The sequence below is a fragment of the Adiantum capillus-veneris genome, chromosome 6, assembly GCF_014529385.1.
Source record: "Adiantum capillus-veneris isolate H3 chromosome 6, ASM1452938v2, whole genome shotgun sequence".
Classification (NCBI taxonomy): Eukaryota; Viridiplantae; Streptophyta; class Polypodiopsida; order Polypodiales; family Pteridaceae; genus Adiantum; species Adiantum capillus-veneris.
In genome coordinates, this window is record NC_140936.1 from 10,471,193 (window position 1) to 10,489,259 (window position 18,067).

Sequence of the window (18,067 nt, forward strand, 5' to 3'; positions counted from 1 at the left end):
CCTTGTGACAGCTTTGATTGGCGTATCTTTTGGGATCTATATGGGAATGATGTCCACAAAAGTACTTTCTAAGCTTAAATACCTTTTTTTCTCATAGCCATAATATACAGTGTATGTATTTGTTGTGTTCAAAAGGCAGTTTGTCTCATTTCTCATGCTTAAGAGTGCATCATTGAAGCTACTGCTCATTCTGTCTTTGTATTCAAATTTTAAGGTGTACAGTATGGATATCTCAGTATATTCAGTTCGAACACAATCCAGATTCCAGCTCCAGACGCACACCGTCCTCGGTGCGAGCCTCCTGTGGTGTGTCTACATACTGTTCTTTCTCAAAGTTTCCATCGAAAAGAGTGTCTAATAAATGTCTACATTCAATGCCTATATAGTATAAGTATTTTAGTCTATTTATGATTACCATGAACTAATGACGAGTGAGGATTGAGACTGATAGTCATTTGTGAAAAAGGAAAACAAATGAGCTTTACACGTGTGTGTGTGTGTGTGTGTGTGTGTGTGTGAGAGAGAGAGAGAGAGAGAGAGAGAGAGAGAGAGAGAGAGAGAGAGAGAGAGAGAGAGAGAGAGAGAGAGAGAGAGAGAAAAGAAGAAGAAGAATAGAGTTTTAACGTCGTAGGAAACTATCCCAAGTGACCTTAAAGATCTAGCCGACGAGGAGTTGAACTCAAGACCTGTTATTCAAGAGGGAAATGGCATAACCAATCTACCACACTTGGGTGATAGAAAGCTTATACCATTTTCCTCCTTTTATTAGCACACACATACACACCCACCCACACATCCGAGAAGAAGAGAGTTTTAACGTCTTAGGAAACTATCCCAAAAGACCTTAAAGATCTAGCCGACGAGGAGTTGAACTCAAGACCTGTTATTCAAGAGGGAAATGGCATAACCAATATACCACACTTGGGTGATAGAAAGGCTATACCATTTTCCCCTTTTTATTAGCGCGCACATACACCCACACACCCACCCACACACAAGAAGAGAGTTTTAACGTCGTAGAAAACTATCCCATGAGACCTTAAAGATCTAGCCGACGAGGAGTTGAACTCAAGACTTGTTATTTGGCATAAACCAATCTACCACACTTGGGTGAGAGAGAGAGAGAGAGAGATGAAATGAAATGTTATATTAATGTCTTCTAAAGGCTATATTGACCTATGAGACCAGAGAGTTACATCTTGGTGAATCTTGTAAGGGTAAGTCCAACTTGTGGCACCATGTGGGAAAGCCCTCTAGCCACCTAAGAAGAGATAATTGATGACATGGTCCAATAGCAAGAGGATGAAACCAATCTAGCGAATGGTTGTAAAGCACCAAGCCTATATAGAGGCTACTTTCTAATCAAACAATTGCACTTTGACTCTTATCAATTGTGTCTATACTCTCTTTCTATGCTCTTGTTCTTAGTGTAATCTAGCACCATGGTTAATCTAAGGCTTCACTCTCCATAGCCTAATCTAATCATCGGTGATTAGGGAGTTCACTTCCTCAACTGCTAACCCATCAAGTGGTATCAGAGCTGACGGTTCGTATCTAGGCTTAATTAACCTCTCCCTCTCCTTAATCACTAGTGTTGCTAATTAAGCTTGGGCATGTTCTTCGCAATACCAATGAGTCAGTACCCTTCTTGATTAGTGAGCTTTTGATTAGCGGCATCCTAATAATTGCATGTGTGTGCAAATTCAGTTATTGTGCTTCTTTGTGCTCATTTTTCAGCACACTTTGCATTAGCATTACTCTAGTGGTATTTCCCATTTGCATGTGCAAGTTGTGTGTGTGCAAAGTGCTCCCGGATCTACAAAAGCCTCTTACCCGCAAGCGCTTATGACACATTCTTGCAAATCCAAAACGTATGTCCTACATGTGCTCAAAGGCACTTTACAGACTTGTACACAAGAATTAGACACTGCCTCGCAAAAACAAGGTAAGACCTTTCTTATCATGAGCACACACATAAGCACAAAAATCGAAATGTATGTGTGCTATGCACCATCGGCGGTTACAAAGATTGTATCCTCTACAAATCGGACCAAAGCACAACATTGACATATGCATGAAGATAAAGAAGAAGCCAACAACATGAAGACGAAGACAACGAAAACTTAGTGAGCTTTTGATTAGCGGCATCCTAATAATTGTGTGTGTGTGTAAATTCAGTTATTGTGCTTCTTTGTGCTCATTTTTCAGCCCATTTTGCATTAGCATTACTCTAGTGGTACCAACAACATGAAGACGAAGACAACGACAACAAGCAAACAACTTGTTGGAGATTTGGGTGGGGGAGAAATTCCTCCAAACTACAAACAACAATAACCCTGTGAATCTGTGTGCACTCACTTGTGTGTTACCCTTCCCTGGCACAAAAGGGCAAGCACACAAGGTCACACAAAGCTTCCCTATCACAAATGAAGCTATTGTGTTTACGTACACCCTGATGCGTGAGGAGAAGTTTGTGTGCCTACACCCAACTGTGATAGGGGAGGCAAACTTCATCCTCGTTTGTGTTTGAGGGGTGGCAATTTGTGTGAGTGCAATATCTTTTGTGTTATGTGCAACAAAACCCTAGACATGGTAGACGCCTAGTGCAGGCTCTCATCATGGAGTACATTGACATGATCATGTAGGGACCAATGCAAGCCATCTCTGGATTCTGAGACATATATACACCATTTTGTAACTGTTCTATGATATACACACCCACTTTTTGTATATATACCTCTCAAGCCCTTGATACTCACCTTTTACAGCTCTAGTAGTGTTTCTGTTTAGTTAGTTTCTTTCTTTCTTTTTATCCAGACATTGAATCAAATTTGATGGGTTAGTGGTTGAGGAAGCGAACTCCCTAATCACCGATGATTAGCATTAGGCTATGGACGATGAAGCCTTAGCTTAACCATGGTATTAGGGTTAGGATTAGGGAGATAAGGATTAGGGTTAGAATTACACCAAGAGCAAGAGCATAGAGAGAGAGTATAGACACAATTGATAAGAGTTAAAGTGCAATTGTTTGATTAGAAAGTAGCCTCTATATAGGCTTGGTGCTTTACAATCATTCGCTAGATGGGTTTCATCCTCTTGCTATTGGACCATGTCATCAATTATCTCTTCCTAGGTGGCTAGAGGGCTTACCCACATGGTGCCACAAGTTGGGCTTACCCTTACAATCGCCCTCTTAAGCCACACTTGGGGTTGTACAAGGACTTCATGTATTTTGGTTCACATGGCTTACACACAGGTTTCACACAGATAAGGGTTTTGTTGCACATACTACACTCACACAAATTGCCTCCCCTCAAACACAAATGAGAATGGAGTTACACAAATTTGCCTCCTCTATCTCAATTGGGTGTAGATACACAAACTTCTCCTCACGCATTAGGGTGTAGGTACACACAAACCTTCCCTGGCACAAAAGGGTAAGCACACAAGGTCACACAAGCTTCCCTAACACAAATGAGGGTAACACACAGCTGAGTGCACACAGATTCACAAGGTTACTATTGTTTGTAGTTTGGAGGAATTTCTCCCCCACACAAATCTGCAACAGGTTGTTCGTTGGTTGTTGTTGTCTTCGTCTTCATGTTGTTGGCTTCTTCTTTATCTTCATGCATATGTCGATGTTGTGCTTTGGTCCGATTTGTAGAGGATCCAATTTTTGTAACCGATGGTGCATAGCACGCATACATTTCGATTTTTGTGCTTATGTGTGTGCTCATGATGAGAAAGGTCTTACCTTGTTTTTGCAAGGCAGTGTCTAATTCTTGTGTACAAAGTGTGTAAAGTGCCTTTGAGAACATGTAGGACATATGTTTTGGATTTGAAAGCATGTGTCATAAGTGCTTGCAGGTAAGAGGCTTCTGTAGAGATTTGCTCAAGTGGTAGAGAAACCCTACAAAAGTGAGTGCTTGGTACAAACATAAAAGCCTTGAGGCACATGAGAAAAATCTTGCTTTAGGCCAAGAGATGAGGGTTTCAAATCTTGAGGTGATAGCCGTGGGAAAGCTCCCTTGAGTGGCTGTTCCACTCAAAGGCGTAGCAACAGCTCTATACTGTACACTAGTGGAACAACCATCAATTAGAATCCGAGTCGCAGCACCTATAAATAGGACCCGCTAACGATTCTTACACTTTATCACTCAGGAGAGCCTGGGAGAGCTTACGAGTAGTCAGAGCTGATCCTTTGTATTTTTGGTACTTTAAGCTGGAACCTGATTTCAGGTTGTCAGTCAATTATTCCCAAAGTCTTGTACCATTGTATTATTGAACTAGATTCTGAGTTTCCTCTTATTCCGTGTCTCATAATCTGAACTTGTCTATTCATTTCAATCATTTATCTGATGTCTGGTACCAAGTTCATCTGAATCTGTCGGTCCAGTAATTTGGCTTACGCTTTATCTGATCATGTTCCATTTGATCATTTGACATTTGAAGTTTGAACCTTCAACTAGACTTGATACTCAGATTTCTAGTTCAGTCACTTTGAGTCTAACGCTAGAATAGCTATGTGTCTGTCCAGTAATCAGGCTTACTCTTTGTCTGATTCTGTGCCATTTGATCACGTGACATCTGAGGTCTGAAACTTCAGTCAAACTTGATACTTAGATTTCTGTTGAGTCACTCTGAGTCTATGTCACGTGCACATGGCTTTGTGTGCCATGGACATGCTTCATCGACTTTCATAGCCAATTTTGCACCTATTCCTAGATAGAAGTGTCTAGAATCCTAGGAGGATTGTTGCAAGACTTGCATGACCGAATGAGTCCATTAGATTAGGTTTTCTAGTTTTAGAACCGTCTTGCATAAATGGATTGTGCAGGAGTTTTGACAGATATTGTTACACTATGGTGGCATCTGGCATGGCGTGCATGTAGTTTTAGGTTAGAGGAATCCAATGAGCCATTCCGTGCATCAATTGGATTCCTGGATCGGCAAATGTGTGACAATTTCACTGAGAAACTTAGCCCTGGTCAAACTTATCAATAAATCATTTTTATGATTTATTTTATAAGAATTTGACAGGGGTTTTTCCCTACCTAAGCCTTAAGAGGCTTATAACTTGCAAGTTTCACCTATAAAGGGAGCAAGTCCCTCTAGCGTTTTGCATCAAAGTTACTAGCGCAAGATCAGCCTTGGCGCTTCTACAAAAGGCCAGCTAGCGTTTTTGGCTCCAGATCAGTCCTATTGTTTTTGGCAGCAGATCAGCCAGCGATTTGCAATTTCAGCCCTAGCACTAGTGGAACCTTAGCAGATCAGACATCGTTTTCAGTTTTCAGCCCCTTCCTCGTCGGAGGGGTGTGGGGGGCCCTTGAGAGGGTTGGTTGGGACCCCATCGGGTGCCTCTCTCTCTCTCTCTCTCTCGTCATTTTATTTTATTTTTTATTTTGTCATTTTGTCATTTTGTTACTCTGACTTTGTATCAGATCCACCCCATTGTAACGCTCTGGTCTCATAGGTCATTTTGGCCTTTTGAAGACGTTAATATAACATTTCATTTCATTTCATTTCTCTCTCATTCTCTCTCTTTAGGATAATAAAAGGAACCATCATTCATGCTAAGAAACAATCATTAATGCAAGGAAAGAAGTAAAAATTTGTGAAGTGTAGATCTTCACCATTTCAATTCTGCTGCACCTAACAATCTAACTTTGGAATTGGTCTCAAGCTCCAGTTCATTCCATGTGGGTAGCTTGTATTTGCTGTTTTTGTACATAGAAGTGTCGAGACTTGAGAAAGTGAATAAGTACCTAAAAAACATGAGTAAAACTAAACTTCTCTTAGCTCTTTTGTTCATGAGTGAGGTGGAAGTTTCAACACAGATGGAGCTCCATGCTTGGGCAGCCTATGGTGAAGGGTGGAGGTTTTGCTATGGAGGTGCCCTCTGTTGCTATGCAAGGGCCTTGTGTTGTGAGTTGAGGATTTGTCTCTCCTCTATGGGCCAGAGTGATGTGTGTGAGCACATTTAGGACCATCTGGGCACTTTTTTCCCTCACTTGGAGGTTTTTCTCCCTCAGCTAGTATATACGTCCATTATTCTATGGCATCACTTATCTTTGTATTAGCACATACAAGGTTAGGTGCATCTTCTGCTATCCACATGTCAGTATTCTTTGTGCAAACTGGCAGTCTTGAAAAGTTCCAAGTTCTGAATTTGACAGCCTCTTCTAGGTGCTACAGAATTGGCAGGCTGCAGACACTAGAAATTATTCAATGATGAGAAAGAACAATACTAGGGACAATACTTAAAGAACTGCCCCAACAGAAGGTTTCCCTGAAGGTGAAACCCTCAGAAAAGTCAACGATTTGAGGCACTTAAGAAAGGGTTGTTGGAATTAGGGTTGCAGAGAAACACACACAGCTTGGAGAAGACGAAGGAAGCTCAAGGCACACAATAGAGAGTGTGTTACTTAGTGCGCAATGGAAAGATAGATAGCCCTAGAGTGATGGGCGTATATACAATGCACGGGGGAAAAAACCTCCTAAAGAGGGAAAAAATGCCCCGGCGGTCCTAGTGTGTTCACACACATCACTACCACATGTATATGGTAACAAATCCCCCCTGGAGTGATGCGGTGAACGAGAGCTGGCACATGAGTAAAGGGAAGTGCCATGCCCTGAGGACAGGATCAGTCCACAAAGGGGAGTAAGCCCAAAGCTTTGCGGAAAGCTTCAAGCTTCTCACGAGACAATGCCTTTGTGAAAAGATCTGCAAGGTTGTCCTGTGTTGGCACATAAGCCAAGCTGATCTCTCCTGCTGAGAGCCTCTCCCTGACATAGTGGTAATGCACCTCAATGTGCTTTGTGCGAGCATGAAAAACTGGGTTCCTCGCAACTGCCAATGCGCTCTGACTGTCAGTGTAGATAGTGTTGGCAGTGTCCTGTCCAACACCCAAGTCAGCCATAAGGCGTCTGAGCCATACACACTCAACCGTAGCTGTGAAGACTGCCCTGTACTCAGCCTCACAACTCGAAGTGGCCACAGTAGGTTGCTTCTTGCTCAACCATGATATACATGAACTGCCAAGCATGAAACAAAAACCACTTGTGGACACTCGCGTGTCAAAACAACCAGCCCAATCTGAGTCCGAAAAAGCATGTAAGTCTGGCGGCAATGATCCCCCCTTGGGATAAAACAAGCCAAGATGTAAAGTGCCACTAAGGTAGCGGAAAATCCTCTTGACAGCCTGCCAATGCTTAGACCCTGGGCTATGCATAAATCTGCTGACCTGCGAGACTGCAAACTGAATATCTGGCCTCGTGTTGCATACATAAATGAGGCAGCCAACAGCAGTTTGGTAAAGAGTGACATCAGCAGGATCGCCAGCATCATGTAGACTCAACTTCAAACCTGTTTCCATGGGAGTGGCAATAGGTTTGCAATCCTCAAGTCCAAACTTACATAGCAATGTCTCTATGTAACTTTTCTGACACAAGGCAATACCACCATCACACTGCTTAAACTGTATACCCAAGTAATGATGCAACAGCCCCAAATCTTTCATCTTGAAAGTAGCATTCAAATCAGCCTTAAATTCAGCAATATGTCTCTCATTTGGTCCAGTGATCAGCAAATCATCAACATAAAGAACCACAATGAGAAATACATCATCCTCACGCTTTACATACAATGTGCTTTCTGTTGGACTGTTACGAAAGCCTCGTTTAACCAAATGAGTGTCAGCTTTCTCATACCAAGCACGAGGAGATTGCTTCAACCCATACAAAGCCTTCTTACATTTGCACACTTTGTCCTCTTGTCCTTTTATGACAAAACCGCGAGGCTGCGTTACATAAACTTCCTCAAATATGTCACCATTCAAGAAAGCAGTAACAATGTCTGATTGATGTACATCCCAACCAAAATGAGCTGCCAATGCACATAGAAAACGCACAGTAGTCATACGACAAGTGGGAGCAAAAGTCTCTTCATAATCTATGCCTTTTTGTTGTGCATAACCCTTTGCAACAAGTCGAGCCTTATGGCGATCGATCTCACCATCCGGCTTGCGTTTCAACTTGTAAACCCACTTCGTACCAATGGCCTTTTTGCCAGGAGGCAAATCACATAAAGTCCATGTGTCATTCTCTATAAGTGCATCATATTCTGATTTCATGGCAGCAATCCAATTTTCTGAATTCTGTGCTTCATCAAAAGACAGAGGCTCCTCAACATCATGTAAACTAGACACAGCCAAAGCATAACAATCTGATGCATAAGATGCATGGCGAGAGCCTGAACGAGTACGACTAGATAAAGGTGCATCCAATTTACTGTCACGCAAAGTGTGCACCAGCCATTTTGGCATACCTCTAGCCTGCTCATTTTCAGCCCTTTCCTCATCAAGTACATCATGTACATCTGCATCAGTAATAGGCTGTTCTAAAACATTTTCAGAAACCCCCATAGGCTGTACATTTGCCTCATTGGAACTTACATTCGTATTTCCACCACTGAAAAGAGGCAACAAAGTGTCATAGATGTCCTGTGAGCTTACATTACTGTCTCTAGTACATGACAGCAAGGGTTGAACAGAATCTTCCACAAACACTACATCCCGTGAAACCAAAATACGTTTTGTTTGTGGATGATACAACCTGTAACCTTTGCTTTCAGCACTATAACCAACAAAAATACATTTGACAGCCTTATCATCCAATTTTCTGCGCTGCACTTGTGGCACCAAAGCATATGCCAAACAGCCAAAAACACGCATGTGCTCAATAGAAGGTTTTCTATCATACCATGCTTCATATGGAGTAATAGACTGCAAAGCTTTCGTAGGACACCTGTTAAGTACATAAGTGGCACACATGATGGCCTCAAGCCAAAAAGAATGCGGCAAAGCTTGACTTTTGACCATACATCGTGCCATTTCCGTTAGTGACCTGTTTTTCCTCTCAGCAACACCATTTTGCTGAGGTGTATAAGGCACTGTACATTGGTGTTTTATCCCACGACTAGCCAGAAATGCATTAAATTCATGAGACATATACTCCCCCCCTCGATCGGAACGGAGGGTGCCCATAGTACATTTTGAGACATTTTCAGCCATAGCCAAAAATTGTTTGAAGCACATAAAAACTTCGGACTTCGCTTTAAGCGGAAATACCCACGCATGCCTGGAGTAATCATCAATGAAAGTCACGAAGTACAGGTAATTGCCCAAGGACGGAGTTTGCATGGGCCCACAAACGTCACTATGCACAAGCTGCAACCTGCATGTGGCCCTAACTGAACCATCCTTTGGAAACTTAGAACGCTGCATTTTACCCAGAATACAGCCTTCACAAACATGTTTGATAGGTGCTTCAAGAGGCGGCAAAGAAGCAACCATATCAGATTTCTGCAAACGCAGCAAACTGGCAAAATTCAGATGACCAAAACGTGCATGCCAAAGTTTTGCATCTGAAATAGCCCTTGAATCTGCAACAGCATTTGCAAAATTTTGTCCACACTTGTCATACAAAGTGAGCTTATACAGCCCACGGCACAAAAGCCCAGATGCAACAATTTCATCACCAAAACTGAGATCATGAACTGTACATCTGTCATCCACAAATTTGACTACAAGTCCAAGTCTAGCAAGTGCAGATACAGACAATAGATTCTTCTTGATCCCAGGTACATAAAGTGTATCAACAAGTGTGAAGGAACTGCCATTAGCAGCAGTGAGCACAATCTTTCCAACTCCCTGAACTGGATAAGAGGCGTTGTTGGCACAAGTGACTGAATTCCCATGAGGGACAGACTCGAGAGAGGTAAACAATTCACGATGTGAGGTAATGTGCTTTGTAGCACCACTGTCGAAATACCACACATGTGAATCTGCAGCAACTGACAAGCATGCATCATGGACAGCAGGATTGTAAGTGCACTCTGCGCTAAAAGCCCATTCTGCATCAACATCAGCATCACAATCTCCTTTCACAGAAGACTCAACAATGGCTGCATTTGTAGTGGAACCAGCATTTGCAGTGGAACCACCCTCTTTCTTCTTAGCCTCTTTGGCCTTCAACTTAGGACACGACTTGATCAAGTGATCATTGGCTTTACAATAATGGCAACGCATCTTCTTTTTGCCCTTATCACCAGAATTGCCAGACGAAGTGCTGCTAGTAGAAGCATTAGGAACAGAATTTTTGCCACTCGCAGCAGAACCATAAGAAGTGGCTGCATTACTGTTACCACCCTTTCTTTGAGAAGCAATAAAAGCCTGTTCAACTGCACGCTGCCTAGTCCTGTTTTTTCTAGAAAGTGACTCTTGCAACAGCAATGTGCATAATGCATCAAACTTGACAACTTCAGGATTTCCTTGGGTCATCAGTCTCCAAGTACTAGCAAAAGTCTGGTAGGAATCTGGTAAGGCATCAAAAACAGTCTGCACAAGGGAACTGTCAGAAATGACTTCACCTGCAGAAATGAGTTGCTCATTGATATCCTTGACACTAGCAAGGAAAGTGTCCATATCATCTTCCTCATGCATAATCTTCGACTCTAGCTCTTTACGCAGCAAAGCAATTTTAGCCTCATTGCGGCTTGCATAAAGACTTGCTAGAATATCCCAAGCCTGTTTTGCAGATTTTGCTGAACGGATGTGAGGAATAATGGTGCGCTTCACAGACAACGCAATCAATGCATGAGCCTGCGCATCCTTAACATCCCAACGAGCTTGTTCTGCTGTAGGCAAAACAACTCTAACAGCTGCAATCCTTGCAGCAAGACCTGCAACATCCTCAACATCTTCAAAACCAGGACGTACATCAATGCCCTGCACAATGTTCCAGACACCTTTTGACACAAGAACATGTTGCATCATATAAGCCCACATAGGGTAGTTGTCCCCATCCAACCTGTCCTCAGCAGCAAACATCTTGAACACATCTGTGTTGTTGTTGTCAGCCATGGTAAATGCTGCACCTGATGTGAAAACTGCCCGAAAATAGGAGAAATGGAGCGGGAACAACTTGTGCTATATAGCACAAACCGTAGAAGACTATAAGGCACCTGTTATGCAGAAAACGGCACTGACAGAAAATCTGCACAAAATGACGAAATAGCCTGTGCAGTACTGCCCGTAGTGGAAACGGAGGCCGAAATGAGCCCAAATCAAAATTCTGAGCAGACCAAGCTCTTTGAGCTTTCCCAAAATATTTGTCGACCTGCGAACGCTCGCCAAAGCTCACTGAAATCGGAAAAAGTGAGCAGGCGTGTGCTGGAGCAGCTGGCGACTAAGCCCGGGAGGACGTGACCTGCTCTGATACCAATTGTTGGAATTAGGGTTGCAGAGAAACACACACAGCTTGGAGAAGACGAAGGAAGCTCAAGGCACACAATAGAGAGTGTGTTACTTAGTGCGCAATGGAAAGATAGATAGCCCTAGAGTGATGGGCGTATATACAATGCACGGGGAAAAAAACCTCCTAAAGAGGGAAAAAATGCCCCGGCGGTCCTAGTGTGTTCACACACATCACTACCACATGTATATGGTAACAAGGGTGCCCATCATTGCTGAACATTCTGAAATGGAAATTGATCCTAAGCATCCTGCTCAACTGCGAAAAGAGATGGAACATGTTGCATCAGATTTGCTGTTGCATGCTGGGGCGACTTAACGTTTAATGAAATCTGTGGCTTGCAATCAATCTCCCATTTTTTTTCTTCCCCTTCTAATTGTTTCAGTTGTGCACATTTATCATATGGTGTGCCTTAGAGCCGCAAAATGTGCAGTTTGAAGGTATACTCATGGCAGCTAGACTTGCACAAAAAGAGAGCTCTGTCTCAGTAAGTTGACCTATCACTGTTTTTAGGTGGTGACATGTGCTTTCTTTTTTGATGCAGGTTATCTACAGAAACTATTCACCAGGTGCAGAGCTTCTACCATCGAGAATTGTAGTCCCTGAAACAGACTTCTATATGCGAAGATTGTGGGGTAAGCCTGAAGAGGTGTGTTTAAACTTAGCTTAAGGAAATCCTAGGTATCACACTAAGAAAAAATTGATACAGCAGTGGTGTTTATTGTATCTGCCATGCAGTAGGTGATTTAGAAAATAAAGTAACAGGATTTAGTAGTGCTCTTAATTTATAGAAGGAATCTTGCTATGTTTGAGCTACTTCCTGCTTCAAAACAGTGCACAAGTGTTTAGTGTGTGCTCTTATAGACCACCTCCGGCCTCCTTGTTAAGCAGGGACTTGTCATGTTTTGTTACTGTTGGCATGAAGAACCATAACATGAATCTTCGATTGTCATACTTGTGGTAGTTTTTATCCAGTGACGAGAAGAGGCAGTTCAAGGGGTAGCTTGGATACCATATATTACACTTAAGATGAAGGCCATTGTTGACTGATATTCCAATAAGATGTGTTCAGTTTGCAATATCGATGGACGCTATTTTTCATGGGGTATTAGAAATAACAATTCAATAAAGGAGGTACTAATGAAGGACCTAGTAAGTTACTAGACTTCAGGTTATATTGAAGGTTAATAGCAACTCAGATAGCAGTTGACAGCACATAAATGCATTGGTGGAGTTTAGTCGTGAAGTAAAATTAGAGTTATAGGCTTCAGGGTTTAGACGTGAGCTCAAGAATATCTACCTGAGGTTAACTCCTGTATGTATTTGCACATATGAACCTTTTTGTCAAAGTGGAAGAAGTTGGCATTATCGGCTAGAGGAGTATGATGGAATGGGCTGGTAGAAGTGTCGGGAAATCAGCTCAATCGTCTCATGATGAATCCATTGAAAGCACTTCAAGTAATGATCTTCTGCACTTAAAATTTTGTTCATTGCTGTTGCTTTTTCAAAGGGCTTGGTTGTAATGTGTCAATCCTTAAATGTGTTACATGTTAAATAGTGCCCCGGCAGTCCTAAGTGTGGTCACACACATCAGTACCATAATACAGTGATAGTAAAGTTGAATTCCAACAATGTGATGAACCATCTGACTAATCGACCAATATTGCATGGCTCATTCACTTAGTAGAGAAGGGCTTGATGATAATCAAAAGATAATAAATTTGTTGGCCATGTACCTTGTTTTGGTCTCATGGCTCATTTTGGCATTTAAGAGACTTTAATATATCCTTCTTTCCATGTTGTGACAACTTGTGTCCTTAAAGAACCTATCTGCAGTCAATTGACAGACTATTTAAAAATCGGGAAATGGCTTTGTTTGTAGGACTTACCAATTACACCAAGATATTTGCTGACCTTTACTGTGGGTTTCGATCAAAGAGAAATCATCAATGCGGCAATTTCGAAGGTAGCACATTCTTACCTTTACTTTAGAATGCCTCAGAACTTTTCCTTGCCTAATGCATTTTTTTCTTGATTAGTTTTCCAAGAACTGGACAGTTGTGCTTTTCCATTATGATGGCCGTGCAAGTGAGTGGGCACATTATGAATGGGCCCAAAATGTCATTCATATTAGTGCAAGAAAGCAATCAAAGTGGTCAGTGCCTCTTTATAGCCATCCTTGTAGAGCTTAATGGGTCTGCTTGTTTTATCTTTTCACATTAGTCAATGCTCAAAACTGTTTCTATAAACTGGATAGGTGGTTTGCGAAGCGTTTTCTACATCCTGATGTTGTGGCACCATATGAGTACATATTTCTATGGGATGAAGACCTTGGATTGGACAGTTTTGATGCTGAGATGTATGTTATTTGCGAACCTATTGCTCGAGAAAAAGTCTCTGGCAACTCATTCTGGCGACTCATTCTGGTCTTCTTTCAACAGGTACATAGAACTGGTAAGAAAACATGGCCTTGAGATATCTCAGCCTGCATTGGAACCCAGCAAAAAGCTGACTTGGAGGATGACAATGCGCCGATTCAATTCAGAGGTGCACAGGTACTAGGATGGAGGCAGTCACTTCCAAGGGCCGTGATACCCTTCTCATTCTAAAAATGCTGCCTTCCTCAAACACAAAACACCTCATAACTATCCAAATTCCATGTAAACATTATAAAAAAATAGTACTATAAAGGTCAATTGCTAAGAAAATGCATAGCCCATACCTCTATTAGATGGACATGGATGTGTCAAATACACATGCACAAGTGTGTACATACTATATATCTTATACATAAACAATAAATTTATAAAGAAATAAATAAAGAATGTTTTCTTAAAAACAATAACATCACATATGAAGGGACTATACTCTTGCAATTCGAAATACAAAGGAGTTGACTTTACATTTGAATAGACTATTGTTTTCATACACTGGGCATTGCATATCTATGCTGAACGTGTCAGAATAGGCCGCGGAAGATGCGATGAAGACAAGAACTGGCCTCCGATCTGATGGACACCTTGACTCCGAAAAGATCCTCTAAAACTAGAGAATACCTGAAATGCCAAATGCATGAACAAGGCAACTGTGGAGAAAAGAGTGTGGTCCGGCATAGATCTAACACACCCCAGTGGATAGACCCAAGGTACACACAAGTGCGCTCCTGCACACGAGACCACTGACACGGACTCGACAAAGGTATCCAACCCTCATATCCTCTTCCTTCTGACACCAACCCAAATCTGGAGTGATTTGGAGGGAAAGATCTACATTCCTCAAGGCTAGCCATCTATGGTTTGCCCTCTAGAGAGCTAAATATCTCTCCTCTCCTAGGCTTGCACCATCGAAGAGATGCAGTGCATCTTTGTGAGATTGCATAACAAGGATGTCATGAAGAGGAAACGCAAGGCTGGATTTTCTGCCTATGTTGGCATGCTCCCTACTGCTGAAGCCAAAAACACTCACATGCTGCCTGCCAAAAACGCTAGGGGAGGGGCTGCAGAAACGCAGATCTGTCCCCCCCCCCCCCTACATGGCCGGAAAAGCATGGCAAAGGGCTGCCCAGAGAGGGGGCCCTGCTGGGCTTACATACATACATACATACATGGCAGAGGGCTGCCCAGAGAGGATGCCCTGCTGGGCTGAAAACTGCATGCTTGAGGTGACCCCCTCCAGAACCACAATGTGCCACCCATGACATCTGCAAGATCGACTACCTAGTTGTTTGATCACTGACTTCCCAAATATGCAATTATCGACTCGGTTGGAACTTCCTTAAAACCATGTGGTCATGTAATACATAGGAGTGAGAATATCATGCTTGCCAATTTAAGTTTCAAAAACACCCCATGAAGCGATTCCTAGATTCACTAGTAGTTATAAGGGGATGCCACCTGTGTGCATGAAATGCCCCACTTTAACCCCCCTATATGGGACCGTGCTTTGTAAAATGCACATTACCTCTCTTATATAAACCCCCCTTCCTGACACTCACATGTTACCATATGGTAATCCCTAGTGACTCCCCTGGGGTCATGAGTTCAAGATGTCATCCTCTCTATAAACCTTTTTACTATTGTGCTCTTGGCATGGATCTCTTGGCTTTTACAACATGGATGTGTAAATTGTTCCTTCTTGCACATGAGCTGCCACCCCTCTTCTACAACTTTCTCAAGACGCTTGTTGAATTAGTGTCGAGAAAAGACTTCTGTCTCCTTGTTGTTGTGATACCTTATGACATGGGTGGTTCATGCATCACTTTTTCACCCTCACCTCCTCTGTTGGCTTGGCCTTTATTGATGTGTAAGCAAATTGTTTATAATTGGCCTGTCACTAATTCGTCTCTCAAGAACTACATGCACATTGCATATGCTAACTTCCAAGTTCCTACGTTATCGAGCACAATTATCAATGGTAAAGAAAATAATGGTTTGAAATCTTATGATGATTTGCCCAAATAGCACAAATAATGCAACCATCAATAATCTTATCAAAGAATAACATGTCTTTTCATCCCTCTAATCCACTTTCTGTTCAAAAATGTATTTACTAAAGAGTGTTGACTGTCTTTCACAAGCTACATTATGCATCCTCTGGCTGATTGTGCCAAGTTGTTTCTTTTTACAGAGAAACTTCTGAGAGCTTTGGAAGATGTAAAGATCCTCACAAGCCTCCATGTACTGGGTATGTGCCGTTGCAAGTTGGTGGGATTTATAAACACACTCACACACACGTATACTGGTAAACATGGTTTTTTTAACCTACCTTGTCCTCTCAAAGATTGTTTACTTTTTGGTCTTGGATAGGACTGATACTGGAAACTTGAGTGAAACTTATAATCCCTTGGGGTATAGCTTGTCTTCAAAATCTAGCTCTCCTTGGTTCAAATGGGTGATCTGAACCCTACACATTTCTACAAATAATAATAAAACCTCCTGCCTTTATTTGGCTTGTATGAAATGGTTTTCCCTTCTGCTGAATTAACCTCCTTTGGTCATGAAGATGAGGTGGGAACCCCCTCTAAAGATTTTCCCACTTTAATTGGTTTCCTCTTACCATGTGCATTGGGTTGCCTCCCTCCTTCAATGGAATCTCTGATGGTTAGGGTGTGGCTCTTGGCATCTTCTCTTTCACTACTATCAAGGTATGCTGCTGGTTCTACTGTCAACAGTTGCTGGGCTTTAGTACTCTACTTGCTCTAGCTCGTAGCTCTTTGTGGCAGAGTCTTGAATTACCGGTACCAGTCTGGTGCCAGAGACGTGCTATGGCTAGGCATGGTGAGGTGGTGGTTGCCAGCTTCTTCTTGCTCCCTGCCTCTACATAAGGTGAGGGATCTCTATCCCTCACTTAGCCTTTGGATTTTTTAATTTCTGTCTACCAAGAAAGAAAGTGAGAGGAATTTTGGTGGTGCTGTCTTGTTGCTCTGTGGGAAGTTTGGACTGCTTCTTTGTTTTTACTAGATGGAGATGTGGAGGGACCTTCTTCTTCACAGGTCTACTGTTGAAAATCTGATTTTCTCATTTTGCTTGGCCCTAATTCATATTCATGGGTTTGACAGTACTCTGTAATGGGATTTTTGGCTTTGGTTATTGTTACAATAAAGAGGGATGGTTTTGGTTCTTGTACTTAACTGTGAACAATAAAGCTTTACTGACTGGTTCTGGACTCCTGATGCTTTCTTACTGGACATGATACATGATACTTGGTACTAAAAACCTGGGTACGCTTCCAGGAATGGTTCTAGCATTTTGTTTTTTTTTTGAAATATGGCTACTGTTGGGATTATTGCTCTGGTATATTTGACTTGGCTTCTGTTATTTGGTTCATAGGGAAAAGGGTTTTCACCAATTCCTTGCTGGTATAATTTTGCACTTTATCGCTTGACCTTAATTGGTTTGGTTAAAAGAAAAAAACTCCACATGATGGATCGTCTGACTTTTTGTGCACTAGACTGGATATTGGAACTTAGCTTAGCTTTTAGCACTCTTGATAATGATAGAATGGTGGTTTCGCTTCCTAACAATCATGGAATAATAATTTCTTGACTTAACTCTGATGGTTGAGGAGCCCTTGCTCTGATTTTTTGAAAGCATAGGAAAGCACTTGAAAGGAATTTTGATGGCTTCACTATTCCAAATGTGATCCATGAAAAAGGTTCTGAAAACTGTAACAAAACTATCCAGAAAGGTTGTCCTATGGTCTAAGAACACTCTCCTATGGTCAAAACGACTAAAAACAATGATTTAAGCACTCAAATCTGCAATTAAGGCTCACAGACGTGTAGTCGCGAACCACAACAAAACTGACAATGTGTACACTTAATTTAAAGAGCAAAGAAAGAGGAACACAATGCAATTTTTGGATCGAAAACGGATTACCCAATCATTAGTAAAGTCGATTGCAAGGTTGAAGCAGCTCGTAGCTTGAGCGTACGTTTTTTGAGCTTGTTCTTCTTCTAAAGATAAGCCTCCTTTCACATTAAGTTATTGACCTTTATACCTAGGGCATTCTAAATGGCCAGTAGCCGGCTCACACGGACCTTTACAATTATCATGACATCATTACAACTCAGGGAATTGACCTGCTACTTTAGAATTAAGATTTACATAGAGTATCACTACACTAGCTCGGACAATTAATAGAGTAGAAATGTGGTGTCTGGCTACATGTCTGGCCAGGTGGACGTCCATTTGATCTGTCCTCAAACATTCCCCCCTTCCTAATTCATGTAGTCCCTTGACACGACCTTGTGCAA

General features: G+C 42.0%; 1 protein-coding gene across 12 annotated transcripts in view; it reads left to right on the forward strand.

Annotated features, from left to right (window-relative positions):
* The window catches only part of LOC147455141 (uncharacterized), a 43,806-nt gene that overhangs the window by 1,039 nt on the left and 24,700 nt on the right, over window positions 1-18,067 (forward strand). For 3 of the 12 annotated variants that reach the window (XR_015188320.1, XM_086513973.1, XM_086513972.1), the window contains exons 5-14: window positions 12-61; window positions 223-306; window positions 11,858-11,962; window positions 13,196-13,279; window positions 13,353-13,468; window positions 13,571-13,672; window positions 13,755-13,868; window positions 15,940-15,996; window positions 16,418-16,456; window positions 16,535-16,637. Coding sequence is in view for 9 of the 12 variants with exons in the window: in XM_086513973.1 (XP_086370099.1) it covers window positions 12-61; window positions 223-306; window positions 11,858-11,962; window positions 13,196-13,279; window positions 13,353-13,468; window positions 13,571-13,672; window positions 13,755-13,868; window positions 15,940-15,996; window positions 16,418-16,456; window positions 16,535-16,637 (854 nt within the window). In the remaining 3 variants the exon portion in view is untranslated. The other 9 variants (XR_015188322.1, XM_086513970.1, XM_086513967.1 and 6 more) reach the window with 7 other exon arrangements.